The sequence below is a fragment of the Synchiropus splendidus genome, chromosome 19 (assembly GCF_027744825.2).
Source record: "Synchiropus splendidus isolate RoL2022-P1 chromosome 19, RoL_Sspl_1.0, whole genome shotgun sequence".
Lineage (NCBI taxonomy): Eukaryota > Metazoa > Chordata > Actinopteri > Syngnathiformes > Callionymidae > Synchiropus > Synchiropus splendidus.
Window position 1 is genome coordinate 14,750,808 of NC_071352.1, and position 21,278 is coordinate 14,772,085.

At 52.0% G+C, this 21,278-nt stretch overlaps 6 protein-coding genes across 13 annotated transcripts; 1 reads left to right on the top strand and 5 right to left on the bottom strand.

Moving 5' to 3' along the window:
- Window positions 1-6: 6 nt before the first annotated feature.
- On the bottom strand, window positions 7-3,435 carry hmgxb4a (HMG box domain containing 4a). Of its 5 annotated transcripts, none has more exons than XM_053852032.1 (12): window positions 3,356-3,430; window positions 3,159-3,222; window positions 2,754-2,855; window positions 2,546-2,682; window positions 2,327-2,402; window positions 1,494-2,264; window positions 1,247-1,428; window positions 1,108-1,189; window positions 985-1,049; window positions 588-911; window positions 405-527; window positions 7-338 (listed from the first exon to the last, which is right to left on the bottom strand). In XM_053852032.1, exons 3-12 carry the CDS (start codon window positions 2,788-2,790, stop codon window positions 294-296), a joined length of 1,842 nt encoding a protein of 613 aa, XP_053708007.1. In that variant the 5' UTR covers window positions 2,791-2,855; window positions 3,159-3,222; window positions 3,356-3,430; the 3' UTR covers window positions 7-293. The 5 variants fall into 5 exon arrangements, with proteins under 5 accessions (XP_053708007.1, XP_053708009.1, XP_053708006.1 ...); XM_053852035.1 differs by lacking the exon at window positions 3,159-3,222 and having other exon boundaries at window positions 8-338; window positions 588-751; window positions 815-911; window positions 3,356-3,435; XM_053852034.1 differs by lacking the exon at window positions 3,159-3,222 and having other exon boundaries at window positions 2,576-2,682; window positions 3,356-3,435.
- A 259-nt stretch (window positions 3,436-3,694) lies between these two features.
- On the bottom strand, window positions 3,695-6,222 carry ankrd54 (ankyrin repeat domain 54). The gene is made up of 8 exons (XM_053851539.1): window positions 5,648-6,222; window positions 5,465-5,512; window positions 5,292-5,390; window positions 5,111-5,182; window positions 4,996-5,043; window positions 4,702-4,826; window positions 4,352-4,459; window positions 3,695-4,278 (listed from the first exon to the last, which is right to left on the bottom strand). The coding sequence occupies exons 1-8, from the start codon at window positions 5,997-5,999 to the stop codon at window positions 4,204-4,206; spliced, it is 927 nt and encodes a 308-aa protein (XP_053707514.1). The 5' UTR covers window positions 6,000-6,222; the 3' UTR covers window positions 3,695-4,203.
- A 305-nt stretch (window positions 6,223-6,527) lies between these two features.
- On the bottom strand, window positions 6,528-10,274 carry foxred2 (FAD-dependent oxidoreductase domain containing 2). Of its 4 annotated transcripts, none has more exons than XM_053851535.1 (11): window positions 10,142-10,274; window positions 9,764-9,801; window positions 9,474-9,694; window positions 9,114-9,407; window positions 8,802-9,053; window positions 8,439-8,738; window positions 8,213-8,379; window positions 7,976-8,141; window positions 7,680-7,906; window positions 7,457-7,627; window positions 6,528-7,352 (listed from the first exon to the last, which is right to left on the bottom strand). In XM_053851535.1, the coding sequence occupies exons 3-11, from the start codon at window positions 9,689-9,691 to the stop codon at window positions 7,117-7,119; spliced, it is 2,031 nt and encodes a 676-aa protein (XP_053707510.1). In that variant the 5' UTR covers window positions 9,692-9,694; window positions 9,764-9,801; window positions 10,142-10,274; the 3' UTR covers window positions 6,528-7,116. The 4 variants fall into 4 exon arrangements, with proteins under 4 accessions (XP_053707510.1, XP_053707511.1, XP_053707512.1 ...); XM_053851536.1 differs by having other exon boundaries at window positions 9,474-9,697; XM_053851537.1 differs by having other exon boundaries at window positions 9,474-9,710.
- Window positions 10,275-10,894: 620 nt separating this feature from the next.
- On the top strand, window positions 10,895-12,747 carry hmox1a (heme oxygenase 1a). The gene is made up of 5 exons (XM_053851511.1): window positions 10,895-11,042; window positions 11,127-11,238; window positions 11,452-11,667; window positions 11,736-12,008; window positions 12,507-12,747. Exons 1-5 carry the CDS (start codon window positions 10,993-10,995, stop codon window positions 12,660-12,662), a joined length of 807 nt encoding a protein of 268 aa, XP_053707486.1. The 5' UTR covers window positions 10,895-10,992; the 3' UTR covers window positions 12,663-12,747.
- On the bottom strand, window positions 12,455-16,684 carry mcm5 (minichromosome maintenance complex component 5). Its single transcript, XM_053851510.1, has 16 exons — window positions 16,398-16,684; window positions 16,120-16,246; window positions 15,922-16,050; window positions 15,693-15,865; window positions 15,464-15,619; window positions 15,233-15,402; window positions 14,991-15,162; window positions 14,813-14,924; window positions 14,601-14,744; window positions 14,475-14,540; window positions 14,242-14,418; window positions 14,076-14,185; window positions 13,873-14,001; window positions 13,502-13,644; window positions 13,270-13,397; window positions 12,455-12,976 (listed from the first exon to the last, which is right to left on the bottom strand). The coding sequence occupies exons 1-16, from the start codon at window positions 16,568-16,570 to the stop codon at window positions 12,875-12,877; spliced, it is 2,211 nt and encodes a 736-aa protein (XP_053707485.1). The 5' UTR covers window positions 16,571-16,684; the 3' UTR covers window positions 12,455-12,874.
- A 574-nt stretch (window positions 16,685-17,258) lies between these two features.
- Window positions 17,259-20,697, bottom strand: gcat (glycine C-acetyltransferase). The gene is made up of 9 exons (XM_053851612.1): window positions 20,392-20,697; window positions 19,549-19,679; window positions 19,383-19,484; window positions 19,179-19,325; window positions 18,731-18,885; window positions 18,583-18,665; window positions 18,095-18,266; window positions 17,748-17,869; window positions 17,259-17,655 (listed from the first exon to the last, which is right to left on the bottom strand). The coding sequence occupies exons 1-9, from the start codon at window positions 20,609-20,611 to the stop codon at window positions 17,504-17,506; spliced, it is 1,284 nt and encodes a 427-aa protein (XP_053707587.1). The 5' UTR covers window positions 20,612-20,697; the 3' UTR covers window positions 17,259-17,503.
- Between the last annotated feature and the right edge of the window lie 581 nt (window positions 20,698-21,278).

The window sequence follows — 21,278 nt, forward strand, 5'->3', positions numbered from 1 at the left end:
GTCGAAACAAGTTTATTAAGAAATGTTGGTAAAAGTTTTATTGTTTAGTGACACAGTGAAACCCCTTCTATCAAGGGACGATCTAAAACATCATCACAAGGCAGCCATTTTCTTTACACAGCTGAAAACACTATTTACAGTGGAGGAGTCCCAAACGCTGCTTCTGTGCTTCCAGAGAAACTTGGTCCACAAAAACTGTACAGAGCGAATAAAAACTGCAGAATCCAGCTTCTTTAAAAACAATCTCCTTGAAGTGTTAAAATCCTCGACCCACTGGAATCCGGATTCGGTGGTCACAGTCCGGGCATGATGTAGGCGATGTTGTCCAGAGTGTTGGACTGCAGAGAGACGCGGGTTAGAGAGGCGGCCGGACGCGTCGGGCCACACGGACGAGGCTACTGTACCAGGACGTTCCGGGGGCAGCCATTGAGCTGCGGGATCTGAGCGGTGAGGCAGGTCAGGGGTCCCAGGGCACACAGGATGGAGTCCAGCAGGACAGACAGGCTCCCGGACACGGCCACCATCCCCTGGACAGAGAGAGGCGCGTGAGCTTTGGCGAGCAGAGGAGCCGGCGGCGGGGAGCCCACCTCTGTCTCCTGCAGCCGGTGTCCGATCAGCGACAGCGACTCGCCCAGCAGCTGCAGGTGTGCCGCGGCGTCGATGGGATCCACGTCCGGCACCCGGGCGGGAGACAACGAGAGGGCTGCGGGCGCTCGGCTGGGCGACACCACGCCTGTCCCCGGGGCGACCGCTGCGGCACAGAGGGACAGGTGAGCGTGGAGAGCCAGGGCCTGGCTTCCATCCTGGCACCAACCTTTGCTCTTGCTCTCGCTGGAGCTCTTCTGCTTCACCGTGGTGGCCTCGGCTTTGTTCTGCTTGTGTTGCAGGTACTGAGCCTTCTGCTTCCAGACCTGCGACACACAACAGTCACACACACAGCAACAGCAGCAGCAGCAGCGAGGGCCATGCGCAGAGGACACGCACCTGCTTGTCCTTCTCGGGCATGGCCTTCCACACCTCCGCCAGCTTCTTGCTCAGCTCACCAAAGACTGGAAGCAGACATGTTTCAGTTTGTGTGTCGGCCTTCTGGCGCTCATATCTTCCTACCTAGGCCCGGCTGCTCGGCGTTAATGTTCACCCGGTACTCCTTGCAGAAGACCTGATAGGCTGTCGTGTTCTTCTTCTTGGGCTGAGACACAAAGTGCATGAGTCCCACCCGACCATCCGCCATCCCGCTCAGGCTCACCTTGTCCTTGTCGTGCTTCTCCCGATCCTCCTTGTCTTTCTTCTTCTTCTTCTCTGGCACCGCGTCGCTGCCGTGGTGATGATGGTGGTGGTGCTGAGGCAGCGGCGCCCCCATGGCGTACATGGGCCCAACGGCGCTGTGCGTGACGGTAGGCGGACCCGAGTGGCCGTGGCTTTTGGACTCTAGAAGGTTAGATGCAGAGCTTGAGCTGCAGCGACTGAAAGGCGAACTGAGCGCAAGAACTCACCTCCGCCGCCTTTGCTGTGCTTCTTGTCCTTCCCGCTCTTCTCTTTGTCTCGGTCCTTCTCTTTGTCCTTCTTCTTTTTGCTCTTCTTGCTCTTCTTCTTCTTCTTGGACAAGTGCGTGTAGGAGTCGTCGATGACCAGCTCCCCGGCCTCCAGCTCCCCTCCTGTGGACGAGCTGTCGTCTCCTAAGCCTCCGCCGTAGTGACCTTCCACCTCCACCTCCTTCCCCACCACCGGAAGCGGATCCCGACTTTGAGGCAGCTTCTTCTTGGACAGCTTGGACGAGTGCGTGCGATCTCTGTCCTTCTCCTTCTTGCTGCTCCCTTTGGACGAGTGCGGCAGGGGGAAGCTCTCCGGCTCCTCCTTCTCCGGCGACATGATGAGCTTCATCTTCAGCCCGTCTGCCTCGCGAAGCGTCAGAGGCTCCTCTTTCACTGAGCCACCGTGGAACAGAGAGGACTTGGAGTGCTTCTTGGAGGAAGACGACGACGAAGAAGATGGGGGGCGGGAGTGGGAGAAGGAGTGGCTGCTTTTGCTGCTGCCGCCTTCGCGCTTGCGCTCCTTGGAGGAGTGCGAGGAGAAGGGCGGGTAGGAGGGCTTCTTGTGCAGGTGGGGGCTAGGCTCAGAGCCGGTGGCCATGGGCGAGGTGATGGCCTGCAGGAGGCCCATGGCTGTGTCTGTGGAGTGGGACGAGGAGGGCGAGGACAGAGTCGGGGAGCGATCCACCGACTTGTGCTTCTTCTTGTGGGGAGGGGGTCCCAGCCCATCGTGGTCTGGAGACAGCAGACACTGTGATAACACATGGAAGCGCAGCAGCACCCTGACACCAACCAACCTCTGTAATAGTAGTCGTCACTGTGTTTCTTCTTCTTCTTGTGCACGTCTGGTGCCAGCAGGAAAAGCTCCGAATCCTACAGAGACAAATGACTTGTCAACCTGGCCAACAGGTTTGTGCGGGAGCGACAGCATGACTGCAGTGAAGTCGCAGAAAACGGTACAATACCTGCCTACAATGCCACGCAAGGCCTAAGCTCTGTACTCTCATGCAACATACTTTAGGTCGTTTCTTGGAAGATTTGCGGACCTCAGCAGCCATCTCCTCTTCTTCCCGCAGCAGATCCTTGTAGGAGCGTCTCTTCTCTCGCTGGCTCCGGCCGGCCACCAGACCAGGCTCCCCGTCCATCACGAAATCTTCAGGTACAGAACATGACTCTCGACAAAGCTGTAAGCACCGAGGCAGACGGACGTAAACGCAGCATTACCCATCCCTCCTTTGCACTTCAGCTCCTCATAAGCCATGTTGGTTTCTCCCAGCTCTGTCACAGGTGATCCAGGGCCGACGGTGACCTCAATGTCTGTTCATTCTTCAGAAATGATGAGAACAGAAAGAATCAAAATATGGAAAACAAAAAAATACTAGCAACTGCACGCACGAACTATTGCTGGAATAAAAAGAGACAAACGGAAGAAAGAGTAATAATGTTTACAACTGTTCTCTAGTTTGGATATTTAAAAACAAAATAAGGGCATCAGAACTAAAAACAGTCCAAGTAACGCCGATAAACTCCCGCCTACTTTCGTAAAAACGCACAAACACACCCCCTTCTCCATTCAACTGGACTCCCTGCCTTTCATTCCCCCGAAAACCGGCAGCCGGCGGGGCCCACCTCAAGGCGGCTACTCTCACTCAGGACAGCTCGGTGCTTTCCATACAGCTAGGCCGCCGCGGCGCTGACGGATGAGAGAAGAGCCGTGCACAGACGTTTTAACGTTCTCATGTCTCCATCTGCACTTACACTGCACCGATACGGACTATCCAACACTAATAATTGTGAAAACGATCTTTTTTATTTGATTTAAATACCTTTGACGGGTCCAATTTACGCGGGTCCGGACGCCATCTTTATTACCGACAACACAATACGTGTTTCTCCAATGGGCGGGGCTTGGTAGGTGGCAGCCAATGAGCGACTGAGAATTGAGGTCCAGTCGCTACCCCAACAATGAGTTATTACATCGTGTGTCTCGCTTAATACAATATATGGATTTGAGCTGCACTGAAGACAAATCAAGTGAAGCCCCCAAATGGGTCACATTAAAGTGCTAGTTTGTGACCCCAAATGGAGGTGGCTCAGTGTAAATCGTGCACGACACAAGCTCCAGAGGCACAGATGAATATACAAAACATTTATTGAAACACGTATCAACAGTCAAACCCATTTTACAGATTAAGTCCAGCAACATGCAGCTTGTGGAGATAAAAAAATTCAGTCGACATGGTACAAGGGTGTGGACAGGCAGCGCTCTGGTATAAAAACTGACTTTTTCTTTTTAAAGTTCGCAGGTCATGATGGCGAACAGTTGTAGGCAGAAAACAAAAACACACAAGTCAAAGTCACATGGATTGTTTCGGTTTGTTATCGAATGTACATAATATAACGTCTGAGTGAAGATGTGAAGGTGTGTTGCTGCAGCTCCATAGAATTTCCCAAAACTTTCACAGCGACACCCGGGTTTGTGTTTATTTAAATATACCGACATAGGCAAAGCAAATCAGAGCTGATTTGAGCGCCATCTTGCTGTGAGGCTGCAGCGCTCGCAACATTCCGGAAGTTTGTGCCAAAAGTGACAAACTTCAGAGCCACAGATTTAAGATATACCTGCAAATGTAGGAGTGAAGAAAGCAAACAGGCGGATCAGCGGGACCTCATTCTACCTGTCCTCCAAGTTCTGTTTCTGCAGACTGAGTGATGTGAAGCTGGCCAGCAGGTCCGTCACCTCGTCCACCTGAAAGAGACGTTTGGATTCAGGGAAATCGCACAAGGAAGAGGAGAGTCTGAGGTCGTCGTCGTCATCTCACCTGTTCTTTGGTGCGTGTTCGCTGCAGCTGTGTGGAAATGTGCTCCAGTCGCTCCTTTGCTTCACTCTGGCCCATTTGGTTCAGATATTCCCTTAACATTTGGATAATCTGGAACCACAAGCCAATGGAGCTGAACTTCACAATCAGGTTTATAGAATGAGGAATGCTGAACATCCTTACATCCTTTAGGACAAATAGAAAATGCTCCAGCTACACTGTATTTATAGAGCATGTTGCTGTCAGAAGGTCACATCGGTAAGAGACGGGACTCACATTAGACATGCAAATCATCTCAGACTCGCATAAAATGAAAAGTTACAACCTCCCACGTTCGAACAGCAGTTACCAACCTGAGTGACTTCTCCTCTGAGTGTCTCTAAGCTGCGTGAATTTCCCTCCTGCAGAATATTCAGCTTGGAACGTGCCAGATGCAGCGGCGTTCTCCCAGCTCGGTCAAGAGCATCCACACGGGAACCTTCAAGCCAGAACACGGAGAATGAAACGGCTTCACAATCAGGCTTGACCTTGACAGTGGCATGAAACACCACACACAGTCCTGAATAACAGCAGCAACTCAGTTATAGGGAGATTGGAATGGCTCCAGTCGATTAAAATCCCCCTAAAGAGAGACAGAGTGGGCTCACCTCCTCGCAGCAGCGTGGTGATCACAGGCACGTGGTTGGTGCAGGCGGCTGCAGAGGTCCAGAAACACACGTTAGAACCTCAAACACATCACAAGACATTGCCTTCCTTTCTCACCCAGGTGGAGGGGGGTGTTACCCAGACTGTCCCTCTGGTTCGGGTCAGCACCGTAGCTCAGCAGCAACTGCACTACAGGCAAGAACAAGACTGCAAAATTGATCAACCTGCTCAGGTGGACCAATGGTGCGGCTCAGTGACACAGGCAGGTGAGACACTGATGTTTACACTCACTACCTACCAATGCTCTCATTGCCGTTGCAGGAGGAGAAGTGAAGAGCGGTTCTTCCTTTGTCGTCCGCTGCACACGGGTCGATGTCGTCCTGCAGCAGCTTCCTCACTGAATTATGATTAGAAAAACGGCATTTAAGACACGGGCTGAAAATACAGGAAAATAACCTGAGGCCCAGTCACCTGTGTCTATGTCGTTGCTGTTCGCCGCCTCTCGGAGTCGTCTGACAGCTGCGAAATAGAATGGCAACACTTGAGAAACAGTTTCACAGTCGGCAGCGAGTGTCAAGTCCCACACAACACGTTCGCACACGCTCGTCTATACATTTGTGTCGCAGTGTTTTCCTTGATCGCGCAGTTTCTCACCATAGACGTCCTTCCCTATTGGACCGAGGTTCCGAGCAGCTCGGTGGTGTCGCCGCGCCCTGCTTCCTGACACCTTGCCCAGTTTACTGGCTACACCGCCGGCACCAGCATCAACTCGCCCTGGTTCCCACAGCAGGTGCAGGTACCGCAGCTCTTTATCCTCCCGGTGCCGACCCAGAAACAGTTTGCCCTCTCCGATCCCGACAGCAGTGGCCCCGTCCTCCATCATCTCTCCGGCCTGCCGGGAGTCAGGCTCGGGCCCAGGTTCGGCTATGTACTCCCCTTCCGAGCTGGACTGCTCGTTCTCCGCGGCAGCGATTGGACTCCAGCCGTCCATCCTTAACCGCGACATACGAGGGCTGCTCCCGCTTCTCTCGCTTCTTGGCTCCACCAATTGAGTCCCACGGCACCTGAAGTTCCAATATGGATTGCGCCCCCAAGCCCAAAGCCATAACGCACCATACCGGCGCTACAAACTCCCCACCATTGTGCTTTTTAGCCCAAATTAATTGCACTTCACGGAATCTTTTCTGTCACAGAACCAAGATGTCCCCGCAGCTGCACATTCACCAGCTCATCCGCGAGCCGAGTAACAGTCACACCCATTGCACAGAAACGGCCGTGGCACCAGTTTAACCAATCGGATGGCGCCTTGTTGCCAAGCTCTTATCCAATAGGCTCAGAGAAAACAGACAACCAATCGCACACGTTCTCGTCACTAAAGCAATGCGCATGCGTCAAGTGATGACTCTCCGCTTCAAAACATTGAACTCAACTGTGGAATTATGAATAGAAATTAAAGCCTTGACTTTAATTAGATTGGTAGATTTGCATGTTGTGCATATTTAAATAAGACAACATTTTTCATATTTTACACGACATTGCCGTTTTCATACCTGCGCAAACATATCGACACAATAAAATGATTTAAAAAACTGGCTCTTTTTGTTCAGCACTTTTACTCGGGGGAACAACATAATAAAAGTGCAATACATTCTGCAACACATACTTGTAACAGCTGCAATTTTGATAAGAAAATACATAAAAATATAGATCAACTGAATATAGAGGCTTTGATGGATGACAGAAGTAATCAGTGAGGAATAAAATATCTGAGTTACTCAGCAGAGTTATACAGAGGCATTTAACCGTTACTAATAAAGCAAAGAAAAGCGTGCTGTGGGTTTGATATTTTGGACCAGGTCTCACCACCATCCTCCTCACATCCTGATTTACTGCATCCACGACTCAGCTGTCTCCCTCTTCTTCATCAACACTGTCTGTCGCTGAGTGAAATTTTTAAAAATATGCATTTGCTTTGACACGTTGCACTTCATATGTACAGTATCTATATCGCAACAAAATAATCTCTGGTGTGCAAATGAATATGGTGTTTGGTCAACTCTCTCTAGAGAGTCCAGCAGAGTGGAGGTAGAAAACGTTTAAAAAATACGCTCAGATTAAAACTATCATAACTCCAGTTTCAGGCCAGAAGTCATGGAGGCTTCGGCTTGTATTCTGTAGCTGGAGGCCTCAGCAGCGATGTCAGTGCCGGCCATGTCCTCCGCGGCAGGTGTCAGTGGGATGCTGGGAAAATGCTGCGGCAGCATGTTGCTGCGACGAGGGAGGCCCCGCTGCTGCAGGTATCCATGACGACAGGACAGCGGTGGAGTGCGGCGAGTAAGAGCCAGCCGAAAACATGTTTCTGAAAGACAGAAGAAGAGCTGAATGAGAATGTTCTGTGATGAGACAGACATGTCTACAGCCCAGGAAAACACAAGCATGAACCAGTTGTAAGAGCAGGATCACCTGCATAGAAGTCTCTGAGGTCTGTCTGGACACAGTGCTCCAGGAATCGTCGCAGCGGCTGGACGTGAGACACCGGTCTGTCCCACTCTGTGAGGAAGTCTTCCACCATGTGATGAACAGCTTTGGGTCTTGGCAACGGCCAACCGTGTGGGCGGAGTCTCATCTCTTTCTCTGGAGAGAAAAAGTGTCATTAAAGGGGCCGATCAACCTGACCATGACTCACCTGTAGGAAGTGTTTCATAGAAGTAGAGAACTGGGTGTAGAAAGTTGGATCTCCAGGCCTTGGTCCAGTCCGTCACAGCCCGTCCGCTGCCCAGAAAGTCGATCTTCTTTTTCCCGTACTGCATCACCAGGACGATCAGGCCGTGGCCGGACACCTCGTGGCCTGAGAGGGAGGAGAACTGAGGCAGAGCCTGCAGAGGGAACTCCTCCACGTACAGCACTTCAGCTCTTCAGATCAGAAACAGAAACAGGTCAGTCTGGTCTGCTGGAAGACTTCAACAGCAGCAGCCCACTCACCCTCGCAGCAGGATGACGTCTCCCAGCACCTCAAACATCTGGTACGGTCCGGACGCCTCACCAACGCGCTTCAGAATCCAGGAGTGCAATTGTGTGAGAGTGAGTCGTGTGGATGGCCACGGGACGCTGTGGTGACGGCGCTCCAGCAGGCGGTGGACAGCACGCACTGGCACGAGACCGTGAGATGCTGAGCTTAGCAACAAGCTAACGGTCGCCATAGGAAGAACAGAAGCTCACCTGTGTAGCGAAAGCCGTGAATGAAGCCGCCAGCAGACTTCCTGTAGTCCCTAGAGTGAGCAGCGGTTCCCAGGACAAACAGCCCCGGCGTGTCCGGACCTTCCCACCATGGTGTGAGCTGAGGTAAGCGCCCTCTAGTGTTGGGACTGTTGGGCGGGCAGGCAGAGCTGGAGAGAGTTCCAGAGGGTGAGTGTGGCCCCGCGGTGGCTGAAGGTGGGCGCCGTACCGGTCGAAGATGCTGAAGTTGAATCTGAAGCCGAGGCAGCGGATGACTCGGTCGTACGGCTTCCTCATGGAGAAGTTGTCGATGTGGTGGGCGGGGAGTTGTTCGGGGCTCACGTCAGAGCGGTTCCAGCCTCCTGGCTCGTCCAGAAACTTCTGCAGCATCACATACAGTTTCTTCTCTCTTCTCCGGTTCCGTCCGGAATCCTTCCGCCGAGCGATCGCGATGCTCTCCAGACGGGTTTCCACCATCCCGTTCAGAGACTTCAGCTGGTAGGTGTCGATCAACTCGTTGTTCACCGCCCTGCCAGACGTTTCACACCGAAGATTTAGCGCTCACCAGGCGGCGACATCAAACACACCCCACCTCAGGTCTCCAACGTAGTGCGTCTGCCATGCCAGGCGGACCGGACTTCGGCTGGCCATGTGGACGAAGCTGGCACTGCCCAAGATGCTTTGCGCCGTCTCGAAGGCCGAGTTTCCCTTCCCCAGAATCAGCACCGCCTGGTTCTTGTAGTCGTCCGGGTTTGTGGAGATGGACTCGTACCCCTCCACCAGGTCTGCACCGACAAACGGCACCTCATGAGGAACCCACAAGCCAGTGGCCACCAGCAGGACACTGCAAGAGAGACAAGCGTGACCCCGACATCCTCGTCTTGAGGGAGCTTCAAACTAGCACCTGCATCTGTAGTCGGTGGAGCGCTGGTCCGTGAGGATGTAGCTCTGGTTCGCCGCTCTGATCCGGCCCACATCAACTCCATAGCGGACCTTCAGCCCCAGCTCCCTCACGAACATGGACAGGTAGTGTGGGTAGGCGTCAGCTGGGGGGTAAAACTCAGAGCTGACCCGCTGAAACAGGAGATCAGCTCTGTCGCTCAGCAGCGAGTTCCAGTCGTGGCGGAGGTTGAACTCCCGGTTGTGTCGTCCGGTGTGGATCTTGTTGATGCTGATGAGCTTCCGGTGCCTCGGGTATCTAAAGGCACACATGAACAGAGACCAGTCTCCAGATGCGTCACCACCAGCCTGGCCGCTGACGTACCTGTTGAAGAAGCTGCCGGGGCCAGCATTCCTCTCCAGGATGATGTAGTCTCTCTGGGATTTGGACAGGAAGTGACCCATCTGGAGACCTGCAGGTCCCGCGCCCAGAACACAGTAGTCATGCTGGAGGGTGGCCTGACTCTGCTCAGGTGGGTGGGAGCTTGTGACAAGGTCGGCGAGGATGAAGAGGATGAGAGAAGGAAGAAGGCCTCGATCCATAACCTGCTGATGTTAAACACTACATTAGAATAGCACGGTGGTTTAACCTGCTTATTCCATCAGCAAGTTTACCTTTCTAAACACCTGTGACACCGTTCACTGGCAGCAGCCTGCAAGAATTCAAATAGCAATGAACTTTGGAGCAATTCGAGGCAACAAAAACATCCGAGTGAAACACTTTTTATCTTCAATTCGAGCTAGTTTTGGCTGATCACTACCAACCAAAGTGGGGCTTCAGATCAAGCACCAGTTATTAACTGCACATGTCAACGGGAGGAGGAAAGAAAAAGAGCTGTTAGCAGTCTCGCTGTGGAGAACCTGACTCCCGGCTCTCTTCAGAGTCTGCAGCCGTCGTTATGTCACCGAGAGCCGGACCGAGGGAGAGCCACATCCCGCTCATGGATATCTCCCAGATGGGAGCGAAATACACCCCGAGGGTGGATAGCTTACCTTCTATGGTGGCGGGTGGTCTGTGCTCCAGCGCGTGTCAGGGCGCATCTCGGTGTTTGATGGATTCATTTAGGAATATTCGCTCGGAAAAGAAGTGCTGCCTCCGGGCACCCGGAGAGCTGGGGAATGCTGGTGACGTCAGAGGGCGGAGCCAACGCGGGTGCCTGATGCTCCACATGAGGACAATAATGTGCATAAATATACACGATTACAGCCTGATATTTTTTTATTTGGTTTATAGAACGAAGGTTCAGTCACCTAACACATTGAAACGTATCCAAATACCACTGGAATTTACCTACTTTTGTCGCCATTTTTTATTGTTTGGATCTTAACTTTTCCATAGAGTTAAATATAACACTATTTCACGTCACGTTCAAGTCTTTGGGTAAGAGTAGCCACCTCTTACGCAAGCTGTGTTCAATTTTTATTTTCTTGCACTTAAATCTTCTTTAGAGATGTAAACAGTGAACAGTGAATAAAGTTGACTTGAACTTGAACTCATATAAATCTATTCAGTGGGACTTTCAGCTTGAATCATAGAATGGAAAATATTCAGATGATAAATAATAAGTTGATTAAAGAAAACAGTGTATAAAGTGCTACATTACACCCAAGATAAGTAAAATAACAACTCAGCATCAGTTGTCCTCAAAGTGCTTGTAATGCTTTGGTAACATGAATCAGCGTTTACTCAGGACTTGACTCAGCGTCTTCTCTCCTATAAAAGCAGAAGGATGCAGCCAAGATCTCGGAAACTCAGCCCAGATCAAAACCTTCACAAGTAACTTGCTAAATATCTTGAATTATTTTTTCGAACCATCGTAAAAGGTGTAATATTAACAGCAGAGATGGCGACCACGAAGCGAGAGCAGAGGAATCAGGCGTCGGAGGTCGGCAGGTATGTTGACAAACTGTAGTCTTCAGCTTTACATTCGACATGTTTCATCTCCTGTAACCCGACGTAAAATCTCTGCCCTCACAGTGATTTGTCGGAGCAGATTAAAGAGGCAACAAAGAGAAACCACGAGCGAGCCGAGAACACGCAGCTGATGCTCAGTTACCAGAGAGGCCAGGTCACAGCTGGCCAGTACAAGGTCAGACCCAAACTTTGCGTCGCGTGGGAGGAGGGGGGGTTTAGAGAATGAGGATGAGATATTGTGAGTTTAACCTCCATATCATTCTGCTACATTGACTTAATCGACACAATATGATACAGTCTTAGCATCTGAATATCATTGATAGCGATGAGCTCAGTGGGGCAGCAGGTGGCAGTAGTCATGAATGAGCTGAACCTCAGCTTGTTGCAGGTGCTGCTGTGCTCCCTCTATGAGATCTACAAGGTGTTGGAGGAGGAGCTAGACAGGAACTCCTCCCATCCAGCAGTGGCGCCCATCTACTTCCCTCAGGAGCTGGCCCGGCTGGACTCCCTGCAGAGAGACCTGGAGCACTTCCTCGGCCCAGACTGGGAGAGGAGTGTGGTGGTCCCCACAGCAACACTCCAATACACCCAAAGGCTCCGGCAGGTGAGGAACCAGCCCGGAACATCACAGCATCGCTGACCTTCCTGATGGGATCTAACCTCGTGTTCCAGATTGGCCAGGAGAGTCCCACTCTGCTGGTGGCTCACGCCTACACCCGTTACCTTGGTGACCTGTCGGGAGGTCAGGTGCTGGGCAAAATCACCCAGAAGTCTCTGGGTCTGACCAGCAAGCAGGGCCTGTCTTTCTTCTCATTTCCCGGCGTGACGAGTCCAAATCGGTTCAAGCAGCTGTACCGGAGTCGGATGAACGGCATTGAGCTGACGGAGGAGGAGCGGGCCGCCGTGCTGGACGAGGCCGTTGCCGCTTTTGAGTTCAACATCCGGGTGAGTCACGCAGGTGGACACGGACCAGATGGTCTGTCACAGGGCGCCGGAAATCCTCAGTCGAAGACCTTAGAAGCTTGTTTTAATACTTGTCTTGAGCGGTGCCGCTTCAGATGTTGGAATTTTCGCCTTCAACTTAGACTTTAAATGACCAGGTAGATGACATCTTAGAATTTAGCCTCAGAAAAAGGTTTTTTTTAAAACCACATTTTGCACATGACCAGCCGAATCACATCCTTAACCTTACAACATGCATTAATATTGTTCAGGGTGAAGAGTGTACAAGGCTATAGGAGTCAACCATCTTGTTTTCACTTGTAGAGTCCATGTTTTAATTAAATTTGCTGATTCATTTTTTTTAATCAGAGAGGGAATAAAAAAAAAAATCCCTCAATATTTTCGTCTCAAACTTCAGTCCCATGTTTTAAAGAGGGCCGTGTTCTGGGTTGCTTCATGACAAATTTGCTGACTAAGCCATTTCCGTGTTCCTCCTCGCAGGTTTTTGATGACTTGCAGAAAATGCTGAGCATCGCAGCAGGAACGGATCCACCGACGAGCACAAGTGCCACTTTCTCATTTTCCCCCGTCATGCAGTTGACAGTGGGCCTCTGCGTCACCATCGCAACCATTGGAATGGGAATATACATCCTTTAGTGCGGCACAATCCGACCTGTTGCTGCGCAGAGCCGTTACATGCATCGTCCATTTCTACACCGAAACAAGCCAATAAACTGATGCCAAACCCTTTAATTGTCAACAGTTCTTCACCTCCGTGTCGATCGAACACCGATCTTCCCTCCACACGAACACAGAAGAGCTCCCACCAGCAGACGTCAAAACTATTTACATGAACGACCGGCGTGTTTCTACTTGACTCTGTAGAGCACTTTCCTCTGCATGCGGTGCTGCAGCTCCCCCCGCCGCAGCATCAGGTGCAGAACTTTGAAGATGGCGTGCTCCGGATATTTCTGTCGGCAACCAAGTGAGAGGTCACAACACAAATACTGCACAGTAGAGAAAGCTCTGCTGCGTGTGGGCTTGTTTATCCTACTCTGTGGGGAACAACTCTTGACAAAACACTGCTTTGTGAGGACCTTATGACATTTGGCTGGACCTCACGAGGTTAAGCCTCAATTTGAGGATGAAGACTAGGTTTAGGGGGAGAGGCTGGGGAAAGGGTTATGTCAATGAGAAATGTCACTATGTCCCACAAGGACAGAAAAACAAACGTGTGTGTATGGTGGGAGGTGGGGAGGTGTACCTGCTTGGTGAAGTCCTGGATGATGCTGTGTTCAGAAACTTGGGAGCCGATGGCAAATCGTCTCTTCAACTGCTTTTCAATGCGAGAAATCATCTCCTGGTCCTCCTGCGTGGTGAAGCCTTCCACTCCTGGACACAAGATGGCGCACTTCAGCCTCTTTATCAGGAGATTTAACCAGCATGCTTGGAGACATTGTTCCTGCTTTGATTTTGACAAGAGAGTTGAAGCCCACCTGACAGACTTCCGCTCAGAGCCGCGTCCAAGGTGGACACCTGGAAGAGTCTGAGAGCCTCGTCCACTTCCTCTTCTCCAGCCACAGCCTGCAGCTTCATCTTCGCCAAAGACTCTGCGATTCGCACCACGGCCTCCAGTTGTCTGCAGATGAAAAAGAGGGGAAAAAATAAGGGATGGAATACAAAATAAAGAGGAAAACACAAAAGATGAGGAAATAAAAAGAATGGGAAAAATACAAGAAAAAAATAGAAAAAGAAAAGCAAAAATGAGGGAAAGGAAAAAAAGGGAACAAGACTAAAAAGAAAAGAAAAAACTATAATAAGGAAAAGAAAAGAGGAATGAAAAAGAAGCAGAAAAGTGGGTGCAGACCTGACAGTGATGGGGATGGAGGCTCTCTTGTCAGTCTCCCTCTCGTGGTCTCTGGCTCCGCTCCTCATCACCACGTATCTGTTCTTCAGCTTCTCAGCAGCGGCGGCCGAGAGTCGCGGCCCACACTTACTGCAGCGTACAGACCTCAGTGAGGACTTAAAGGAAGGAGAACTTGAGCCCTGAACGAAGGAGGTGCCACTCACGCTCTGCAGTACGCGATGTACTTCTTGAAGGTGGCAAGTAGGATCTCGCCCTCCACCCCTTCCGTCTGCGTCTGCGCGCTCAGGACGTTCATCACGTGGCGAGCCAGGGTCTGCAGAGAAGGCCGGTCTCAAACCCAGATCACAGCGGGCGCTCGCGGCTTCTCACCATGTCCCTCTGCTGGTCGTGCTGGTCCTTGATGATGAAGATCATATCAAAACGCGACAGAATGGTGGGCATGAAGTCGATGTTGTCCTCTCCCTTAGTGTCATCCCAGCGGCCGAACACGGAGTTGGCGGCGGCCAGAACGGAGCAGCGAGAGTTGAGCGTGGTGGTGATGCCGGCCTGCGGGTGCCAGAGTTGAGGGAGCTGTCTGAGGAAGCAGGAGGCTGAGGACTCACCTTGGCGATGGAGATGGTCTGCTGCTCCATGGCCTCGTGGATGGCCACCCGGTCGTCCTCCCGCATCTGAAACGTTCTCGGCATCATTCACCGGTTCACGCTGCCAACGTGACGCGCCTCACTCACTTTGTCGAACTCGTCGATACACACCACTCCTCCGTCCGCCAGCACCATAGCGCCCCCCTCCATGATGAAGCCGCGAGTGCTGGGGTCCCTGAGCACAGAGGCAGTCAGACCTGCCGCGCTGCTGCCTTTCCCGGAGGTGTAGACCTGGGAGCAGATGTGGGGCAGCGTTAGCCAGTGAGGAGAGGGCCGAGCAGAAGCGGGGCGGCAGGTACCCCGATAGGCGAGCAGCGCTCCACGAACTTCAGCAGCTGCGACTTGGCTGTGCCTGGGTCTCCCAGCATCAGCAGGTTGATGTCTCCTCGCCGGGTCAGACCGTCCGGAAGCCTGCGAACACACCAGCCGTCAGACCAGGTCAGGGCTCAAGGTCGTTCCAGGGGCTGGGTCACGCACCTCTTCCTGGAGCCCCCGAACAGCAGGCAGGTGATGGCCTTCTTCAGGTCGGCGCTGCCATAAATGGAGGGTGCCACGGAGCGAGCCAGGGAGTCGTAGACGTTGGGAGTGGCGGCGAGGGACCTAAGCTCCTCCTCCTCCTGAGGTGACACCGACCCGGTCGCTCCCCGACCTGCGCCGGCCCACAGTTGGTCAGACCAGCGGCACCACAGAACACACACGCGGCCAGACCCGGCACCCACCTGCTCCCTCGGTGTCCATCTGAATGCCGACCACCCTCAGGTACGACGCCCGGATCCCCACCCCTGGACCCTTCTCTCGGCCTTTGGGCTTCACTGCCGCCATCTTCTTGATGGAATAGATTCCCATGATGGTGACTCTGTTGCCGGGGACGACGCGGTCACACAGGTACCTGCGAGGGGAAGACAGCCATCATCACAAGCTCCACCCCTCGCCTGCTGAGCTGAACTCACCTGTCGCAGTAGAGCTGGAGGTGACGTGGCATTTCTCCGTGCGGAACCGCGTCCGGAGACTCCTGCAGGCGGAGCGTCTGGAAGTCCACGCACACACACTTGTCTGGGACGATGAAGTACGGGTCGATGGGACACTTGACCCGTCCGGCGCCATCCCTAAGGCAGAGGAATACGTGAGCTCACTGGTCAGCAGGGAGCGGACTTGGCTGGCGGCGACGTGGCCACTGACTGGTTGCACTTGCGTGGCAGAGCGTAGCCTTGGAGACCTGGCGGCAGCTGGATGTTGTTGACCACGGCGCGGCAGCCGCGACACTGCAGGCAGACACGGGTGGCCTTGGCTTTCACCGCTGTGGCCGAGATGATGATGCCGTGGACCTTCACCAGACGAGACACCATCTCCGACTGCAAGAGAGGGACGGTGAAGGACCTGGCAGGTGGAGGCTCAGAGGGTTTTGTACCTTCAGGCTGCGGATGGACGCGTGGTGCGCGTCGCTCTTCAGCATGACCTGGATGTCCTGCACTGTCTCCTCTCCCACAGGACGGGGGCGGGTCACCTCATCTGCCACCTCCTTCGCTGCTTCCTCCAGCTGCAACAGAACGTCAGTCACAAAAGAGACACTTTGACCTGCGCTCTGACGGAGGAGAGCGCGCATTACCAGCGGCAGGTTGTCCGAGGGAACTTTGTACAGACAGTCGGACAGATCCTCGTCGAAACTGGACAGGTCCTCCATCTCCACCTCCACCCAGTACTCTCCCAGGGTGTAGTGCCTCTTTAGCTCATCTCTGCAGGCGGGAAAAGCCCCAAATTAACGGAAAAGTGAAGGAATGGACGATGGTTTGAAACGCGAGGGGATTGAAGTTCAACTTGTGGCCGCCATGACACGTCAACACGGCCACCCAAACACGCATAATAAAGTCGACCAAAACGCCTGACCTGTATTTGTAAGTGAATCCAGTGCGGTCGGTTCCGACTCTGAACTGTCGCAGAAATTCTCGGAACCGCTTCTTGATCTGCATCCGCTTCTGTCCGCCTTCATCCACGCCGGGTCCATCGCCTCCGCCGAAGCTGTCGCTGTAGTAGATCCCGGGGTCGTCGAAGCCAGACATGATGGACCAGCAGTGCGGAGGTTCAGAGACTGAAGAAAGAAAAAACGGTTCTGTTCGGTTGAAACGGTCGGCGTGGGTTCGGACAAAGCACCCGTCAGCTCCGGTTCGCGGGAAAAAAAGTGATCCGCCTCCGGTCTGTTTCCCGCGAGTTGGTCAGGCTCCTCCCCTCTGCGGCGCACCCATTGGCTGCGCGCAAAACAGTACGCTGCTATTGGAGCAGACGGAAAAAATACCCCTTGTCGTCACAGTTAGAGGCGGGGTTACTGGTGATATTGGCGCGAAATAGACAACAGGAGGCAGCATGAGGCACTGACGCAGACTGAGCTCCAAACCTTTCGATTTATTAAAATTAGGAAACAGCTCAAAAGAGTATTTGGCTTGTACGGTCATTATGCTAGCCCTTCTTAAGTTTCACGAACTTTTACAGATTTTGTTTTCACAATCTGGTAATGAAGTTTTGCAAGATTATAGATCCAATTATGATTCAGAAATATGCGTCTTGGTTTAAAAAAAACCCAATGTACCTCTTCAGAAAATATTAAATATAAACAACTTCATGCACTAATCCAATTGACAAAAAATGTAGTCCTATTTGAAGGCTAATGCAGAAATATGAAACAGGTACTTTTTCTGTAGGTACTGTTGTTCTTAATTCAACATGACGTACATCACATAAGTAAATCTCAGACCAAGAGAAGCTTTGTTTTTATTCAAATCATCCATAAAACCGCACCAGGTGTAACAAACAGCAGATGTAGAGCCGCAATATTATAGCATCACACTCATCCTCTTCTGTGCAAAACATTTGTCACAAGCGCAACACTGACCTCTGCTGACCAAAGCACGCAACCTAACTTCAGCAACCTCTCTGTAACAAGCAGCCTGTCCTCAGTAAACTGGAATTTGCAGCAAACACTGTTTGTCTTTTCAGGTTCAAGAAACGACACCATGCTTTCTGCCAGTTTGGATGAAAGCGTCGACACAGCGGTCAATGTCCTCGTCCGTGTGCGCTGCCGAGATCTGAACACGGATTCTGGCTTTGCCTTTCGGAACGACAGGGTAGGAGAAGCCGATGACGTAGATCCCTGTGACCAGAAGAGCGAGAGCGCTTGAACACACTTAATTCGAAAGATAAACAGACACTAAGGAGAACAACACACAACCGGAACACACTCACCGAGCTTCAGCATGTCCTCAGATATGACGGAGGCCAGTCGAGCGTCACCCAGCATCACCGGACAAATGGGGTGAGCGGATCCTCCAATGGTGAAACCCGCCTCCGTCATCTTGTTCCTGAACCTGAAGCACACAGTTGTAGACTCAAGCATCTCCTCCACAGTCATTCTAAATGTAGCTCACCAGAGGGCAAACACAGCCCACCACAGGTCCCTGCATTTACACACACTCTTGCTGAGAGACAGTCAGGTGTGGGTCGTGTGACATGTCATAGCTATAAGCACAACATCTTTCTGTTCTGGGGTGAATGCCACTGTGAACAGGTCCCTCTGAAAAGCGGCCACGTACCTCATGGTTTTGGCCGTCATGCTCTGAGCAATCTCATTGGACGCCAGAAGCAGCTCGACCGCTTTGGTGGCGCAGCCCACCACAGGAGGGGGGAGGGAGTTGGAGAACAGGTACGGTCTGGAACGCTGCCTGAGCAGATCGATGAGCGGCTTGGGTCCCACGGTGTAACCACCTACGGAAGCATCAAACCTCAATCGGAGGAGAACCAGCAGAGTCAAGTGGAGCAAGGCACTGTGGGAGTTTGGCTTCCCCTCATGCTGGTGCTTGACACTGATGCGATATGTGTGACATACAGATGGCGCTAGAGAGAGAGCCAAACAGTTCGCCTGAAACAACTGAAGTTCAAGGGAGAATTAAACCAGTTACAAAGTGTTTCCACTTTTCAAATGTGATTCTTCCAGCTCAAGGGGGAGAAGATCAAAGCATCGAACTACAGAGCAAACATCCCCAGCCTGTCCTTGCTAAAGGTTACACGAGGGCGAACGCACCAGCTGCGCCTCCCAGAGCCTTTCCCAGCGTGGAGTTGACAATGTGAACTCTGTCCATGACGCCCAGCAGCTCGTCGGTTCCTCTGAGGAGCACAGCATTTAGACAACACCCTCTTTCTGGAGCTACGACACTGTTGTTGCTCCCCACCTCCCGCGGGCTCCCAGGAACCCGGTGGCGTGGCACTCGTCGATGAACACCATGGCGCCGTACTGTTCCGCCAGGTCACAGATCCCCTGAAGCGGAGCCACGTCGCCGTCCATGGAGAAGACGCCGTCCGTCACCACCAGCCGCATCCGAGAAGACTGAGGAGGAACCAGGGGTGACACAGCTTAGGGTCAGTGCGAGGACCTGAGTTGACCCAGTGGTGCGGCCCAATTCTACAAGCAACACTAGCAACCTGAAATCTCTAATGGAGATAAGGCTGAGCGGAACCTGGGTTCCAAAATGGCCGCCGTATATTTGAGTTGTAAACTAAGAGCCATGCACACACAGCCTGAGTACACACAGCCTGTGTTTTAAATGTACCGCCTCTCATTGTCACGTTGTTGCTGGCTAGATGTGCTGTTGAGTCAGAGTCAGGACCACAGAAACGGACCTGAGACTCCTTGAGTTTGGCCTCCAGGTCACTCAGGTCCATGTGCTTGTAGCGCATCCTCTTGGCCCGACACAGTCGGATCCCGTCGATGATGGAGGCGTGGTTGAGCTCATCAGACAGAACCGCATCGTCCGGACCCAGCAGAACCTGGAAGCACGGCGATTACTCACTGGTTCCTCATTGGTCAAACCTGGCCGGACAGACCTCGAACAGTCCAGCGTTGGCATCAAAGCAGCTGGCGTAGAGGATGCAGTCCTCCCTTTCGTGGAACTGGGCCAACTTCTGCTCCAGATTCTTGTGAAGATCCTGGACATGGAACCAGAACTCTCTCACTCACCATCCCAACTCCGATGGAACCTTGTCTGCTGACCTGAGTGCCACAGATGAAGCGGACGGAGCTCAGTCCCGCACCATGTGACTTGAGGGCATCGATCCCACCCTGGACCACCTCGGGGTGGCTCGACAGGCCAAGGTAGTTGTTGGCACAGAAGTTCAGGATACCTGCGAACACATGAAGTCGGCCATCAAAACCTATCCTGTCTGGGTCTAAGACTGATTCAGGCCTCATGAAAGCCTCAATAAATTGATCGATCGATCGTAAAGAGTAAATGCAATACACACACGAGATGCTGACACCGTTGTTATTTGTATGGAGTTTGATTCGTAAAAGTAGATTTTTCTGATGCATAAATCTACTTTTCTAATATTAGTACACAAGAGTACCCGAACGCAACTCCGAAAATAAGCTGGCACTGAAACGCTCTAGTCGAAGTCCATTTGATTAAATGACTTGAAGGTTCTGAATGCTTAAATCTCGAAGCTGAATCATTCCACCTTTATTTACTTGGTTTATTCAGAGCGCGGGTTGTGAGTGGACAGGTGTGTGGCAAAGGCGTTATTCGGTTTAGGACTTTGATTCAATCTACTTTTCCTCGTCGGTGACGTTAAATGGTTTGTCTTTCATCAGGTAACTAGTTAGGCAACGGATACATAAACAGTGACCGACCGTGACTTGACCCGACTTGAGTCAAGTTCAACAACATTAAAACCTCCGACGTCATTTGAAGGCAACACCATCAGCTTGAACTTCACGAGTCCGACTTCATGATGCGTTCGAGGACAGTGGTTTGTTAGAGCAGTAATAGCGACAGCTAAGACGACGCGAATTGATTGAACAAGCATCAGTTGTTTTGCTGCTCCGCGCGAGACTCACCGCCGCTGCTGCCGTCCACGTTGATCTGAGGTCCCTGCATGGACGTGATGATCCTCTCCGCTTTCCACGTCCCCGCGGCTCGGATTCCGTCCAGCTCGTTGTTCAACACCGCCCGCGCTTCAGCGACAGCAGCATAACTCCGGTTTAAAACTTGAGCCGGTGCTCGCAGGACCCCGCCGAGGGGTTTCGCCAAAGTTTGAGCAGCTTTTCTCAGCGACATGACGGCGGAGGACTTAGAGTAAGTGATTCGGAGAGCAGCGGCGCGCAGTCACAGCGTGGCATTGAACGTCACGTAATATGAAAGGGCGTATTACCAGTCGGCCAATCAGAGGGCGAGTGTAAAGGACATGTGACTTGTTTCCGCCTACCACAGGACGAGAGTAGTCACCCGTACGCTCGCTGTCATGCTCGCTGTCACCTGTTGCTCGATGTAAACATAACATTCCGTATTATGATACACACTGTTATGTTTTCTCCAATCATCACTCATCTAGGGAATGGACGGAGGTCCTGGCAGAGAGTGATGGTTCAAGTTCGTCCATTTTGTGACCTTAAAAACGCCAGAGTCAGCAACAGTTGCTTCATAACAGTACTGTCCTCATTCCTCTTTCTCTTTATAAACTTGACTCATCGTTCCGATAAGTGTAATAACGAAAGAGGACATTTTGCAAAACAAATATTTCTGGAACACTTTACACATTACGAAATATCTGACGGATGAGAAGCAGAAATTTAACAGAAAATGCGTCATCTCTTCTCACTAAGTGACAGAACCCTCTTGTCAGAAAACGGCAATGAAGCTCAAATATGTAGCTCTAATATGAAATAAAACTGTCGACAACCGTCACGCACTTATCTTGATGCAATGAAAACGAGACAACGTCAGG

What these genes read in the sequence shown, in the direction of transcription:
- hmgxb4a (XM_053852031.1), bottom strand. Translation starts at nt 2,790, where the DNA reads ATGGCTTATGAGGAGCTGAAGTGCAAAGGAGGGATGG. An exon ending in CTTCCAAGAAACGACCTAAA is followed by an intron (nt 2,403 to 2,545) that starts GTATGTTGCATG and finishes TTGTCTCTGTAG; the next exon opens with GATTCGGAGCTTTTCCTGCT. An exon ending in GCTGCCCCCGGAACGTCCTG is followed by an intron (nt 339 to 404) that starts GTACAGTAGCCT and finishes GTCTCTCTGCAG; the next exon opens with TCCAACACTCTGGACAACAT.
- ankrd54 (XM_053851539.1), bottom strand. Translation starts at nt 5,999, where the DNA reads ATGTCGCGGTTAAGGATGGACGGCTGGAGTCCAATCGCTGCCGCGGAG. An exon ending in AATAGGGAAGGACGTCTATG is followed by an intron (nt 5,513 to 5,647) that starts GTGAGAAACTGC and finishes TCTATTTCGCAG; the next exon opens with CTGTCAGACGACTCCGAGAG. An exon ending in CAGCAACGACATAGACACAG is followed by an intron (nt 5,391 to 5,464) that starts GTGACTGGGCCT and finishes ATCATAATTCAG; the next exon opens with TGAGGAAGCTGCTGCAGGAC.
- foxred2 (XM_053851535.1), bottom strand. Translation starts at nt 9,691, where the DNA reads ATGGATCGAGGCCTTCTTCCTTCTCTCATCCTCTTCATCCTCGCCGAC. An exon ending in CACTACGTTGGAGACCTGAG is followed by an intron (nt 8,739 to 8,801) that starts GTGGGGTGTGTT and finishes AACGTCTGGCAG; the next exon opens with GGCGGTGAACAACGAGTTGA. An exon ending in CCTCAGAGACTTCTATGCAG is followed by an intron (nt 7,353 to 7,456) that starts GTGATCCTGCTC and finishes TCTGTCTTTCAG; the next exon opens with AAACATGTTTTCGGCTGGCT.
- hmox1a (XM_053851511.1), top strand. Translation starts at nt 10,993, where the DNA reads ATGGCGACCACGAAGCGAGAGCAGAGGAATCAGGCGTCGGAGGTCGGC. An exon ending in ACACCCAAAGGCTCCGGCAG is followed by an intron (nt 11,668 to 11,735) that starts GTGAGGAACCAG and finishes CTCGTGTTCCAG; the next exon opens with ATTGGCCAGGAGAGTCCCAC. An exon ending in CTTTTGAGTTCAACATCCGG is followed by an intron (nt 12,009 to 12,506) that starts GTGAGTCACGCA and finishes TCCTCCTCGCAG; the next exon opens with GTTTTTGATGACTTGCAGAA.
- mcm5 (XM_053851510.1), bottom strand. Translation starts at nt 16,570, where the DNA reads ATGTCTGGCTTCGACGACCCCGGGATCTACTACAGCGACAGCTTCGGC. An exon ending in AGACCATCTCCATCGCCAAG is followed by an intron (nt 14,419 to 14,474) that starts GTGAGTCCTCAG and finishes TGGCACCCGCAG; the next exon opens with GCCGGCATCACCACCACGCT. An exon ending in TCCATCCCCATCACTGTCAG is followed by an intron (nt 13,645 to 13,872) that starts GTCTGCACCCAC and finishes TTTCATCTGCAG; the next exon opens with ACAACTGGAGGCCGTGGTGC.
- gcat (XM_053851612.1), bottom strand. Translation starts at nt 20,611, where the DNA reads ATGTCGCTGAGAAAAGCTGCTCAAACTTTGGCGAAACCCCTCGGCGGG. An exon ending in GCTTCATCTGTGGCACTCAG is followed by an intron (nt 19,485 to 19,548) that starts GTCAGCAGACAA and finishes TTCCATGTCCAG; the next exon opens with GATCTTCACAAGAATCTGGA. An exon ending in CCAACGCTGGACTGTTCGAG is followed by an intron (nt 19,326 to 19,382) that starts GTCTGTCCGGCC and finishes CCGTGCTTCCAG; the next exon opens with GTTCTGCTGGGTCCGGACGA.